Source organism: Drosophila melanogaster, chromosome 3L (genome assembly GCF_000001215.4).
Source record: "Drosophila melanogaster chromosome 3L".
Classification (NCBI taxonomy): Eukaryota; Metazoa; Arthropoda; class Insecta; order Diptera; family Drosophilidae; genus Drosophila; species Drosophila melanogaster.
In genome coordinates, this window is record NT_037436.4 from 4,970,253 (window position 1) to 4,984,763 (window position 14,511).

A 14,511-nucleotide genomic window follows, 5' to 3' on the forward strand; every position below is an offset into this window, starting at 1 on the left:
GTCCTTTCGTTGGGGGGTTTCGGCGTTAATCATTGTTTACTCGCCAGACGGCAGACGGGCAAATGCGACCCGCAAATCGAAGATTACGACCAAACAATTAAGTTAATCAAATCCGCACAATGAAACGAAAATCAAGACATTATCCTGGACAGGCAAACGGGAAAACTTTCACCAAGGCGACCGCCACCCCTTTTTGAAGTCCTTAAAGAGCAGAAACAATTTGCAGGTACCTTTGTTGTACTCACTCATACTCGCACACACACACGCACACGCATAGAGAGGTCCTTTAGAAGAACGTTTTATCTACGGCAGGCGAGGAAAAAGTTTTTCCTCATTTCCCCGGCTCTCCCTATACTCCTACCACGCGCCGCCCTCCGCAAAACCTCTCAACCGTTTCGCTCGGGGCCAAGTTTTTCGTTTGCTTCAATTAATTTTCATTTGTTTACTAATCTAACAAATTAAACTAACGGTTAGGGAGCCATCTCTCTGTCTCACTCAGTTTGGCAAAGGTTTTTCCGCCTGGAACCGTTTTGCATGTCTGTGGGCTCTGCGAGCTGCGGAAATTGAAAGGATTTTCGAGGCCCCCCCCGGCAAAGAAGTGGGTATGACAACCGCCCACGAAATCAGTGGGTTTGCTTGCGGTGAAAGTGGGAGAAATAGGGACCGTGGAAATGGGAAAACCGTTGCCTTGACACTGCCAATTGAAAGTTTAATCATCGTGATCTCCCAATTGGGCGGGACACCGGTGGCGAAATATCTTGGGTTCCAGTATTTGTGCGGACAGAGGTGGAAATGGTAGGCTATTCATTAAAATTATGCGAATGACTTTGGGGTTCAGGCAATACTACTTGCTTAACTATTCTGTAACTAGAAAGACCCTTATACCAAAATACAACAAATTTGATTTAAAAATAAAATATTATATGCCTTTAACCTAAGCAAATATTCGGGGGTCGTTGATTTACATGTTTTAATCAATGAAAAATTTCCATTGATATGGATTTCCATCTGGGAATGGCCATCCTGTTTCTCAGCACCAATCAGTTTCGGTGTTTTTCTCATCTAAACCTTCTCTTTCCAACGCCCTTGGTTAACAAGTTGAATCATCAGATTTCTTATCAATTTCTGTTGCCACTTTCCATCCTGACCCGTGACCCAAATGTCGTGTCCCTTCCATATTATCCCGCATTCTCCTATTTCTCTGGCCCATAATTTCCTTTTGCTATTTTTACTTTTCCCTTCGCCGTTCAAGCCGAACTGATTTTGGTGTGTATTTTATGCTAATTAATTTTTCACAGAAAAAATTGGGAAATTGGGAGCGAAAAAAAAATGTATACGGATGTATATGGGAACTCAGCTGGGTTGAAAAATGGTAAGTTCACAGAACTATGAAGGGAATATGATAGTATTAAAGATGGAAACTACGCTTTAATATTTGTGTGAAGCATTTTCGCACGTATAAAATACGTAAACGGATCACATCTAAAAATATACGAAACAAAGTGTTATGCCAACTACAGTTCCATTTGATGTATATCTTATACAAGCTGACACCTTACCTGATTTTTTCCCTTGAGCTAAACCAACTGCAAAAGGAAATCCATGATAAATGCCCAAATAATTGCCCGTTCAGGCTAAGCATGATTAGGATCTTGCACTTCAACTTTTTCGGCCAGGAAAAGCGAAAATCCCGTGAAAGAAATGGGCAAACTTCTGTACATTTCATTTTGGCCCCAGTCGCGTCAAATGTCGCGCCGAAAATTATACCTTTCGCGCAAAGGGAAGGCACCTAAAAAATGGCCAAATAGCCATGCAGAGTACCATAAGTTTCCAACATCCCCGTTGTTTTTGTTTTTATTGTGGTGGCGAGGCATTTTTCCGGCTTTTCTTTGGTGCTGACGTTGATGTTGCTGGCTATTTGCTGTGTTTCTTCTGTTGTTGTGCATGCAGCCACGCCCACTGAATGCCTTTTCACTGCCTCCGAGCTTTTCCCAGCCCCAACCATTTTCAGCATTTTCCTGCCCCCTTTTATGTATTCAGTCTCAGTGCGCTCACTTGACTTTAATTCTTTTTTCACACGCCCACTTCGCGGCGGAGAAGAGGGCTGGAAAAACGGGGGGAGGGAACGGCAAGTGCAATTTCCTAACGGCTCTTAAGCTCCACAACAACGAGAACAAAACTATATGAGCGGGCCAAAAGGGGTAGAGCGGTGAAAAACCACTGAAACATGGCCGGGCTTTGCATTCAGATGAGCATGTCAGCCGAAAGGTGCGTCCGCCCTCGTATTTTCCCCCTTTAACATGGAGTTGTAATTGCTCAACATGCCACACATTTCTACAATTTTATGTAGATTTAATAGCTTCCTGTCGCTTCCAGGCAAATGGCACTGGATCTGAATCCTTTCGGCCTGTCTCGCATTTCATTTGCTTGCGTGACATTTCATTTGAGTCGCTACGAATCGCACCGAGATTCGCAGGATATGCAGGATATGTGCCGCAAATTGCTCGGGATCGGTCACTCTCAACTCGGCGATTTAATTGATTTAAAACAAAGTTGGCCCGGGGAACACGTGTCGGGGAATGTTGCGGCCAATCGCGTGGAAAAGTTGGAAAAGCTATTGGCCGCAGAGGAAAAGCCTTTCGCGAGCCGAAAACCAACAACTTCCGACACTTGACTTGACATGTTAATTGGCTGGCGGTCGAGCCATCATCGCAAAAAACTGTTTCAGTTCGGGAAAAGTGTAGTTTCATTCAATTGTTATAAAAAGTCTTTAATTATTTCTAGGAAATCGATGAAGTTCTTGAAGAAAATTTTCCTAACGACATTTCCCAAATAGTCCCTAATGTGAATCAATGCACTTTGTATTTTTCTTCATTTCCTCCAACTCTTGCTACACACTTCTTAATTTCGCAACTTTTCCGGGCTTTTCCTTGCTTCCAAATCAGCTTTCACACGGAGTTAACTGTTCTGCCAGAATTCTCTGCGCAAAATATGCTTAAACATCTCATTTGGCATTTCCTTTGAACATCCCTAGCTGCTGGCTCATACATCAAATATGAATTCGTTTGGCATTCCAAGCCATTTCGTGCTGCATCCAGTGCTGCTGCTATTAAGTATCTGCCAGATACTTGGCTGCACATTTTGCATCTTGCTTGTAATTGTATGCAGTTGCAGTGCAGCAAGTGCCGCATATGAAATTGCCTCCCCCATTTTTCCTTCCCTTTTCTAAGCATTTGATGATGGAGTGCTCGAGTGGAGAGTGGAAAGTGGAGCGTTCGGGGAAGTAGTTTGCCAAGAATTGTCGCGGATTGCTGATGAGGCTGAATGCGGGATTCTGAATTCTGGTTGGGTTGGGATGGGTGGACATTTGGTTGCCCAGCAGTTGACGGTTGTGTCTGCAATTTTATTTATTTCCCGCTTTTCTGCGGTCCTCCATCTCCATCGCCATCGCCATCGCCCTAACACTGTCAGCTTTCGCTTTTCAAGCTGAAAGGCAAAGCAATCCAGCAATCCGCAAACTACAAACTACGAACTGCAAAATGCAAACTGCAGCCGCATCCGTATCCGCATCTGTGCAACTGGGTATTTGTATCTGTATCTCGGCTTTGGCTCGGTGCGTTTGTTTATGGTTTTATTTGTGCTCGGCTTAACTCCCCCTCAGATTGTTTGTCTTTTGTGGTTGTGAATGCATTTTTCAAACAAATTGCAAATCATTGCCTAACAATAGTTGCCTCTCCCTAGTTTTACTGCGATTTTAGCCCACTTCACTTTATCTCTTTCGTTCTCCTCTCTCTGTACTAACAAATGCGGTCGAAATAATAGTGCTTGCGAAAAAATAGGACTACACAACAAGACAATATTAACAATTAAATACATAATTAATCTACAAATAATACTTATTAACACACACTACAAGCACTTTTTGCTTGTAGTAAGTTGACAGCCATTGATGATACGAATCGAGCTAGTTAATAATGGAACTAGCAAACGTTTGATATCAACAATTACTCTCTCATATTAGTAAATAACACACAATTAGTAGATATGAAATACAAAGTAGGCGAATCCTAAAACTGACTAAGTACTTTCCAGAGTTCATAATATTGAAACTGAGACTAAGATTTTATAAAAATATTTAAAGCAGCTCTATTAGTTTGCCCTCTTCTGTAAGCCTTTCACTGCATATGTGTCCGTATTTCGGGTTGTGAATCTCCGACCACAGTTGACAGTGATTTAGTTTTTGGCTGCGAGTCCATTACACGAGGTTTTGTGGGCCCAAAGAGTTGGAACGGACTACAAGCAGCCCAAGGTTAATGTTAAATCTAGCAACTTTTAGTTCCCGCCATTTATCAGTGGAAACGGAGTGGGCAGAAGTGGCCGATGGGGAGTTCCGCATACTTAAATTGCATTTAAAAATCCCGACTTGGAGACACTTTTTCGGGTATCTATTTACGTTTGCGATTTGTCAAATGGAATTTCGTTCGTTTTGCGTTTTTCTTAGCTTTTCGCAAAGTTAATTTGCCGACATTTAGCCGAGAATAGGAAAAAATGAAGAACAACTTTGAAAGCAAGAGTGGAAAAGGACACCCTGGGTGCCCGAGAGCTGGAATTCATTTTATTGAATTAAATTCTGAGAAATGTCCCTGGGATTTGTTTGCCTTTGTTTGCTGCCGCCGCTGCTGCTGGCGGAGCTGCCATTTGTTTGTTCGTTTGTTTGTTTGTTTGTCTGGCAAAAGTTTTCCAACTGCGAGGAATTCGCTGACTTTGTTTAGCCCACTTAGCAGGGCAATATGTATAAATAAATACGCATAAGTATACATCATAGAAACATGATTTCTTTCGTTTTTATTGTGTGTTTGCCTTCCCTGGCAGCTTCTTTCCACCGTCCTCAGGGTGTTTGAGCGTCCATTGACCCACAAAAAAGTACTTCGAAAGTCGGCACAGAAGCCTAGAAAAATGTCAAGTGGCTTGATCTAAAAACCTGCCATTACGAACTGCGGGGCCTTTAAGTTTTGAAGCGCCAAAAATTCTAGAACGCCTCTTAAATGATACTTTTTGGCACAATGCTTAAAGAATTAGCTTTGTTAGCTTCAAATCGAAAAAAAAGAAATAATTATATTTTGACTCCTAAATAAATTCATCTTTATTTGAAGTACTTTATGTGTTGTAAATGCTTTCTTTGGGTTTAAGCATTAAAAAAAAAGGTAAATCTTTCCCATTTTGTTTAACATTGCTTGTCACTTTGGTAGATCTAAGTTGCGGTTGATTTATATGGTACTGAGCAATAAATCAATTTTTTGTACACATCTTGTAAATCTCTTTTTTATTAATGCATTTCCTTCGCATATATTTTGCGTTCCTTATTTTTTGGGCATTTTTTATTGTTTGACTATTTTCCTAATAACTTATAAAAAAGACTGACTCTAACGAGATTTGAATATGCCATTTGATTTCACTGTAAGTCGCCAAAAAGTATGCTGCACAAATACGAATATTTCCTTAGTTTCGGTTTTGTATTCCCTCTTTTCCTTTTTATTTTACTTGCACCAAAAAAACGGAACTTACTTGACTGTTTTTCTTTTTTCTTGTTTCTTTGGGAGATGAATGCTCCACTTTGCACGAACACTGCGACACTGATATATCTTCCTGGCCGATACGATCGAGTCGTGTTTTGCACTTGTTCAAATTCGGGAAATGTGGAAAGCGGCGAAATTGTTGCAATTAAATTACGCTTAAGACTTGTTGCACTTTGGCACGCACACTTGCTTATGGGGCCGAGAAAAACACACAAGCACTTTGGTCGTTAGTCCTGGTGAAAAACGCGAGCGGAAAATCGCGAGGGGCGATTGCTGGTTTTTCGATTTTTCACGGGGAGCGAGCAACACGTTGTTGACACAAAGACCGCCTAACGAAGACTAATGATTTTCACGCACACGCGACGACTGACAACGGTAAATGGAAACGGAGTGGAAACTGGAACAGGCTGCTAACGAGGCTGATTTCTCTCATTTCTCCACCCCCTCCGATTCTCGACGATTTTCGGTCAGCACCAATTGAGCTATCAACTGTTCCGCTGCCCAAGCGTTTCTCTCCTCGCTGTCGCTCTCTCCCACTCGTTTCCCTTTCAATTGCCTTCGCTTGCTGTTCTACTTTCGCTCAGCGCGTGCGCAGCTCATCTGCGCTCTCTTTCCCGTTGCTCTTGTCTTCAATCAGACGTTCAATCGGCTTTCAACTGCTCTCTTTGCTCTTTAGCTTCCTGAATTGTCTTTTGTCCCATTTCCATTCCATTTCGTTCTGTTCCTTCCGTTGAGCAAGGAGCAGCTAGCTTTAACAGGACCTTTGTCCTGGTATTGTTGTTTTTGCTATTTGTTTCGTGCAGCTTGTTGTTGTTGTGCGCAACAGGTTCACTCTGGCTGCCTTCCCTTCGTTCTGTTGCCCCGCCCACTTCACCCCGCCTCCTGGTGTTTTCATTGCCTTTGCTTTGAGCCTGCTTTGTTGTTGTTTCGCTTGTTGCCATTTTGCTTTATTTTTCCTGCTGCCCAGAAGTCCGTGTATATTTATATTTATTTGCGGATTTTTTTCTTTCTACGGCATATTCAAATACTAGGGGAAAGTGGAGTGGGGAGTAATGCGAGATTTTGATACCCTGTTAAAGGTATAACGTGATTTTAAGGAACTCACATAATTTATTTAGGGACATTAAGGTTTAAATATGAATTTAAATGGGTTGCTTATATATTAAGACAACTAAGTTAGTACACAAGAATTAAAAAGAGTTGAATCTAGCGCTGCTCTTTGTCGAAAAATATATTACATTTTAAATTTCTGAATTTTACACGACGAACCTAGCAAGATGTATGAGCATCGCATATACCCTGCCAACACACACTTGACAGGTATAAAACATTTTGCAGCTTTGACTTTCACTCCGCTTTCGGCTTGCTTTCTTTGCACTCGCTGCATTGCGTGCTTCTAGTTGGCTGTGTGTGTATAAATAAATTTGCATATAATTGTTTGCATATTGAGTGCCTTTTAATTGATTTTATTGGTTTTACAAGCAGTGAGCACGGAAAACAAAAGCTTAAAACTCCATGCACGGCTTAAGCTCCCATTTGCCCCGAGTATCTGTGCGCTTTCATCTGCACCTGTAATTGCAGCCGCACTATCTTTATATCTTTAGCGCAATGCCGAACCGTATCTGTGGCGTGGCACCATTTATTTACTTGTAAGCACTTTGGCCCAGCAGCCAACCGAGTTCATATATGAATTAACAATGCTGCATATCTCGATCTGACTTTGTTTGTCTATCTGTTGTATGCTGTGGGGTGCTGTATAAATTATGCAATTTATAAGCTGCATATTTTATGGGTCGCAGGTCGTAAATTGTTATAAAACCCCGGCCACCCGCCGTCTTTGGTAATGAATGCAAAATCGATCGAACATTTATGCAGCTTTATTACATTTGACTTAAATCAATTTTTGCAGCATTTTCAAACGTCGCAAATTGTACAAAGTAAATTAAACAAATTTACTTTAAATTATGTGAATCGATTACGTTCTCGAAATTGCTCAATTTGAGCCCTCAAATGTGAGAGCTGACATCACAAGTTATTAATATTATTTTACAGCGAATAATAAAAATAAAATAACATATTATTTCTGGGTAAGATTTATTATGTATATACAAAATATTTGGAAGCTGTTTTCCCTTCTAAACCAGAAATTGTGGAGCTCGATTTCAAACCGCGTAAGTGTAATTAAGTAGCTAAAAAAAAAAACAAAGGAAAACTTCGAAGCGGTTGCCACAGTTATATAATTCGTCCTTTGCCACCCCTCAATCACCCAAGCCCCTCGCACTTCAAGCTGTCTGTAGCTAATCAAAAACTGCGATTCATTGCCGCAGAGGAAGATTCATTGAAGAGTGTGGAGGCGAAGAAAGTGGAGAAAGTGGGGATGGAGATGAAGAAATAAAGCAAACAGCAAACGACTTCTGCCAGTGACAGACACTAGGGGGCGCCACTCGGGGCGGAGGGCGTGGTCGAGTCCGAGAAGTTTGAGCAGCATCAGAAATTAAACAGAAAAAAATGCTATGACTATTATACAATGAAAAAAGAAAAAATAAATAAATAATCTACAGTCTTGTTTAATTTTAAGGTCAGATAGATATTTTATGACTTTTTTATTTTCCATTATTAAATTTTTTTTTTTTTTTGAGTGTACCATCGCGTCTCCTCGAAGACCCAACTGAAGGACGAGGATGGCAGCAATGGGTGTCAATGACTGGCCTGCCAGTTGGAAGGTGATAATAATCAGTTGGCAGTTTTAACAAGACACACGCCTCGTCCGCCCAACCTGCCACGCCCTCCCCGCCCACACAAACATGCTCGCACATAGAAAAACTGTTGACGCTGCCGCCATGGTAATCCATCTTCACAATGGTTGCTCCGGACACCAGTTATCTGGCCCCCATACCCCACGCCTGGCAACCCCCAACCAAACTCTATCTGTTTGGGCAGTAAATCCAGCAGTAAAGAAACTAGATACAAATATCTTTAGCCCGGCTCTCTGTGTGTGCCTTTGGTCTTTGCTGTAATTATAGTGGCAGCTTATTCCCATCACCCATCACCCGAGCTCCCAACACCCATCACCCATATTCCAGATCTCAGAAGCAAGCAGCCAAGCATCCAACTCCCTCTACTGCCATTGACAAGTCCAAGTTTTGGTCGCAGATAGAGAGTGAGTGAGCATATCAAGTGAACTGCCCAAAACACACAGGCACATTAAGCGCACACACATAAGCGGCTACACAGGCAGAAAAAAGGAAACAAAGATTGTGAAATTGCAAAAAAAAAAAATTGCAAGATTTTTAAAGTAAGAAATCCTATTTCTTCTTACTTCAAAAATCTCAAGATAAACTTAGTCAGTGTTTCCCATTCGAATAAAGTATTTATGCCAATTAACGTATATTGTTTATATAGTAATTGTTTTTTTTCCAGTGCCAGAAGTGTGAAGAATGGCGGTGGGGGACCGTAAAGCAAGTCGCATGTGTCCTCGATGTTCGTAAAGTTGATTCATTCATTGCAGAAATTTATATGGCCCCGGACACAGCACGGATTTTCAGCGGTTCAGCAGCAGGACTTTGATGCTGATGCGGATCCAAATGCGAATGCGAATGCGAAAGCGAGTGAGGACACGAAGGCGGATGATTTGGATGCGAATGCGGATGAGGACGACGATGATATGCCGCTGACAATGCCAATGACACTGGCAGCTAATGCCGCCCGCTCGCTGAGCGACGCCGCGTGGGGCATCCTTGTTTGCCGCCGAGAAGGATGATTTATCTCGCAGCTGGCCGGAACAGAAGTGTCCTGGCTGCCTTACGCTTGGGGCTCACTATACGCTTCCAATTAGATGGTCATATGGCCATGGGTGACGCCTCAAAAGGGGCAGTTTACGGGGCTAAACAAAGCTACGCCAGTAATTTAAGCCGACGCTCCGTGGGAGACTCGGTCGAGAAAGTCCATCAACTCAATTTCGAGCAATTGGTAGCGGAAATAACATATCGATAAATGGGCGTTGATTGTGGCAATGTAGCAGATTCAAATACGATTTTAATAGAGTTCCGAATGGGGCATTAAAGAGCATAAAGTTTTATACCGAAAGTTCGGCTATAAAAGACAACTTTTGCAAAATATCTAAAGATGCTACTATAAACACCACTGAATTATGCTTGACTTATTTCATTTTCTTATATTTAGATTGGAATTACCTATTTTGGAACTTTGGTGATATCTTTAATTACTTAATTTACATCATAATTTACATATAGTACAGTATACCCTCTACTTCTTCGTCATCGCTTTCTTTCGCTTGCGCGCAAACTTTGCTAGCTCCTCTTCAGTGGGCCGGGGTTCACTGTACTTCTGCACCCAGGCATCGGCCATTTTGAAGAATCGCACCGGATCATTGCGATACTCGCCGGCCATTTCGATGTGCCAGGCGTTCTCCGGCTGTGGATCATTGATGGTGGCCAGCAGTACCTGCAGCACCTGGTCAATCCGCGTGGTTGGGATCCAGTGCTCGACCTCCAAAATAGGCACACACACCTGACCACGCTCATTGACATTCAGGTGGTACATCCTCGTGTTTATATGGATGCGAGGCGGCTTGAATGGGTAGTCCAGTGGAAAGTCGATCTCCATTTTGTAGGCACCCTTGTCATAAGGCGGTGCCACCGGCATCAGCAGGCCTGTCCACTTGTAGATGTTGTTCGGCTCCACCAAGAGGTTTCGGAACTGCAAATTCTGTTTATCCTCCAACATCAGGGCCAATTCGCGGTTCATCCGCTTGGGTCCGTCCATAAGAGGCTCCTCCTTTTTGGCCATGGTGTCCTGTGTTTTTGTGTTGTGCTTTAAGTGTTAGCGGGTGGAAAAGCTTGCGTGTGTTCTTGTCTGCGAGTATGGAAGTTCTGGGCTGGATTTTCCTAACATTTTTGACCTGAGCTACTAGGGTGTGCAAAAGGGAAACACTACGAAAAAATTAAAATCCGTTTAGGACTTTTTAGTGATGTTAACTTCTCACATGGATTTCTGTCATCATAACACATAATTATAAAATTTTACAATATTTTACAGAAAAGGCTTCATCTGCTATTCTCACACAAAATCCCTCATTCATGTTTTCTCCGAGTGATTCTGAATGGAAATGCTACTGAGGAGCGGTGCGGGAAGGGCGCTAGTTGAGTTCCAATGCATGGGAAAAATCCTTTCACATTGACATTAATCCCCGAAATAGCTGGCGAGAGTCCGGCTGACGTCGACAGGCTCTGACAGCAGCACATTAGGATCAGACCTGGTCGTGGAACCGAAGCAACTGGGAGATGGAGCTAAGGCTGCATGGTCGAAGCAATGGACTGGAGCCCGCAGCAGTGGCGATACAATGCCCGGCCCTCGAAATGAAAAGCCGTTTTATGTGCTTAGCCGCGTTGAAGTTGCAAAAATCGGGCTGTTTTCCCCGGCCTTATACAGTACTTCCCTTTTTTTTTTTACCCGTCACATTTTAAGCGCAGATTTCATAACCCCGGGCGGCGAATGAGTGGCGTGTCTGGTCGGATAGAATGATCCTGGCTGGCGGATGATGAGATTGCCATTGACGTTTTAGTTTTCAATTAGTTGGACGAATGGAGTTGCGCTTCTACCCAGGATTTATCCATTTCCCTCGGGGAAACATTCACTGTGTGCCACTCATAAATATGTAAAAATCAGCCAACAAACAGAATCAAAGGAAAGAAGAGCAAGAATATTTACCTTTTGCCAGGCAGATAACAAAAACATAAAAATTAAATATCAAAATGTAAGCGACAACGTCACAGTGCGTGTGTGTAATAATTTATAAGCAGAGATGTCATCATCATGTAAATGAAACCAGAGCGCCAAAGGACGCTCCAAGGAACCCCGAAAGGACCTCATTGGCAACGGGAATGCCAGCTAAGCATAATTATTTCATATCCCCTTCTCTCTCTCAATGAGTATGTGTGTAAGCGACGCTAACTGCTTGCGTGTGTGTGTGACTTCAGGAGAGTGTGATTGATAGCCAGCGCTTCCTTCTTCGAGGCCTTGGCAGTTCGTTAAGCAAGGTTACTGCCATCGATAGCTTTGAAGTGCTTCCTCGATTGGTTGCGCACATAATTAAGATTCTTTTATTACCTGTTTGAATGGTTGGTTAAAAGGTTATTTTAGGAGTGTATATTTTTATACTTTTTCCAAGCAAGTTTATGGACAGATGTCCAACCATTGGGGCCATTGAAATTCGGATGGGAAATCTAGCAAAATCACAGCTTCTGCTCCGCCAGATTGCCGCCTAATCAATAGTTTCCTGTAGTTTGGCTGCCGTAGTTAGCAAATCGGTGGATGCCAAACTCTGGGCGAAATCGGGCCCAACATGATAGATGCCTCCTCATCCAGAAGTCAAAAAAAGGAAGTGAAATCCGGTGGCAGCCAAGGCGTCTGACAGCTCAGCGGGCGGGCCATCTCCACCCATCCATCAGTGGCGTTGTCGTCGCCATACTTTTAGCATAAACAGCCGGAAGCGGAAATGTTGATGACGCTCGCCGTTCAGCGCTAGCAGTTTGCTTTGGGTTCGGGTTCTGGATCTGGATACACTCATATATCCATCTCGCTGTGTGTATGCGGCTCTGTCAGCCTAGCGACCCAGCCCCGAAAAAAACCCAACCCCATACTGACATCCACCGCATTTGTGTCATTTGTTTAGCTGTCATTGCCGGCGTATTGCCGCTGACAGCTAACCGTTGGTTTGGAGCGATGGCGCCAAAGATTCAAATGGGGGGAATGGGTAGTGCTGGGTGGCACTTTCCCGTTTCCATGAGAAATCACCCAGAAATTAGCCGTCGCCGCATTAAATCTAATCTGATCCGATTTTCTATTAGCAATTGCCTAATGCCTGCTGAGATTCTTCCTTTACTTCTTTCACTTTTTTTTACCCTCATGTGTCTTTGTTTGGGTATTTTCGGTTTTATCTCAATTTGCCTGCGGACTTGGCAGCTGTCTCGCCGTTTTCTCTCAGTGTGCCCGTGTGTTTGTTGTGTGCACTTTAATCTTTTTATCGTACTTTAACACTTTGGCTTCGGTTTCACGCCTTTTGTTCTGCTCCCCTTTGGTCCTTCATTAGCCCAGGAGTAAAAAAAAAAAAGGCAAGCCAGGACCAGCAACAACGCGCGAAAAATGTCGCGTGCTGATTTGTCCTTTTTTCCCCTGCCGACTTCCGGCGCCTGTCATCGACCTTTTCGGGCCCTTTTGTCAAGACCTGGGTATCGCTTACGGCCCTGGTGGGGGATTAGAGCGGGATGGCCAGAGATATAGCTAGAGATAGGGATAGCTAGCCTGATATATGGCGCGATTAGCGTGAAAGGTTCCTAATTGATTCGGACTGCAGGACAACAGACAATGGACGACGGACAACGGATGGGTTTATCGACAAGTGTCAGCTGCCCAATTCGCCAGTTGACATTTGGCCAAGAGCGATTGGCGCTCGTGTTGCTTAAAGCTCAAATTAATTAAGCGGGGTTTATCAAAAAGCAAATGGGTGGCAGCTCCTGATACACACTCACGACATTTTCGCTCGTGCAACAGATTATTTATGCTTTCAGTGGATGCACGACACGGTCGTCATCGTTGCCATGGTATAATATTAAATTACGCGAAGTAAATAAAAGCCAGCACTCGAACACAAGCACACACATACAGGGACCTAGAGTCAACCGCACACCGAAAGCCACACGGCTCCTACATGGCATCCTGGGATCCTGAGATGCCGGCATAGGCACAGGATACGGTTTCAGGTCTGCATAAATGGTAACTGGAGGCCCTCGTACCATTAATGAATAATATTTTCAAGTATGGAGTGGGCGGCTCTACTTTCATCCTTAAGAGATTATTCTTAAAGCTTATCAAAGAAAAATATCAAACAAAAAATAGGAATAAAAATAGAAACGTGTAAGTACAAAATACTCAAAATTTAGTAATTTTATCTCAATAAAGTATGGTTTATTTAAGCCTAAAACCCACATTGAAAACTGCTCTAAAAATGTATAAATCAGGCTTTAAGTTAATGATATACCCCGTTGTGAGCACTTCTGCTCGACTTGCCTGGTTTTCAGTGGGTTTTAATTTGGCGCCCGCTTTGTCATAAATAATGCAAGGCAAACGCTGCAACAGCCACCGCACCGCCACTACCCCTATTCCGTCAATCGCCCAGCAATGCGATTCCCATCCCATTCCGGGACCCATTCCGCAACCCTTTTTCGCAGTGCTACCAATCCTGCTGCTGTTGCCATCCTTGTCGTTTGCTCGCGGGCATTACTCAATATGCAGTTAGCTGTGCTCAAACGTGCTGCAATTACGGCTCCAACCTGAGCTTTCCCCCTTCACAGCTGCCGGCCCACTGTGCCACGCCCCCATTTGGAAACGGCTTTTTGCAGTGAGCAACGTCATTTGTACTTAATGACTTTTCAACGTCGTGTGCGTGCAACGTCATTTTCTTGAGGCTTTTTTGGCTGCTGCCGCTTGGCTCGTTTGTTGTTCACTCATTTGCTTATTGCACGGAAAGGCGAAAGGGGATTCCCCATAAATAAAACACGCACGCAGCCCACGGGTCGTATACGTGATGCGTGCCAAGCACCTGTTGCAGTCGCACTTTTTGCATCTCGTTTAATTGCAAAACAAGTCTGGACGGAATATTTGCCCAAAAATACATTTTTGAAGCATAAGCCTTACTACTTACTACTTACTGCTCAGACCACTGCGAAACATCAAAGTAAATCCTAAAAGGAAAATGGGCCAAGACATCAAATAAATCGCTGCTTATGCAGTGAAATGTTTAATAAAACACATCTGCCTCTTGAGTGGCAAAATTATTATATATGAGCCACGATGGGATTTTCTCGGGTTCGAAAATGATTTAAAATATTTCTTTTGACAGCTCACCCAAAGTTTT

The 14,511-nt window shown here is 43.2% G+C and overlaps 2 protein-coding genes and 1 long non-coding RNA gene across 4 annotated transcripts in view; 1 reads left to right on the top strand and 2 right to left on the bottom strand.

Annotated features, from left to right (window-relative positions):
* Con (Connectin) overlaps nucleotides 1-14,511 on the bottom strand; it is a 142,276-nt gene that overhangs the window by 33,495 nt on the left and 94,270 nt on the right. Inside the window, exon 1 of one of the 2 annotated variants that reach the window (NM_079206.5) lies at nucleotides 5,566-5,924. The exons of the other annotated variant lie outside the window; for it this stretch is intronic. The gene's annotated coding sequence lies outside the window, so the exon portion shown is untranslated. Of the gene's footprint in view, nucleotides 1-5,565; nucleotides 5,925-14,511 lie in introns of those variants that run through there. 2 annotated transcript variants of the gene reach the window in all.
* On the bottom strand, nucleotides 9,751-10,517 carry CG17030 (uncharacterized protein). The gene has a single exon (NM_139684.3). The coding sequence runs from the start codon at nucleotides 10,383-10,385 to the stop codon at nucleotides 9,843-9,845; it is 543 nt and encodes a 180-aa protein (NP_647941.1). The 5' UTR covers nucleotides 10,386-10,517; the 3' UTR covers nucleotides 9,751-9,842.
* On the top strand, nucleotides 10,580-11,347 carry lncRNA:CR45685 (long non-coding RNA:CR45685). The gene has a single exon (NR_124789.1). It is a non-coding gene; the product is annotated as a long non-coding RNA:CR45685 (long non-coding RNA).

What these genes read in the sequence shown, in the direction of transcription:
- CG17030 (NM_139684.3), bottom strand. Translation starts at nt 10,385, where the DNA reads ATGGCCAAAAAGGAGGAGCCTCTTATGGACGGACCCAAGCGGATGAAC.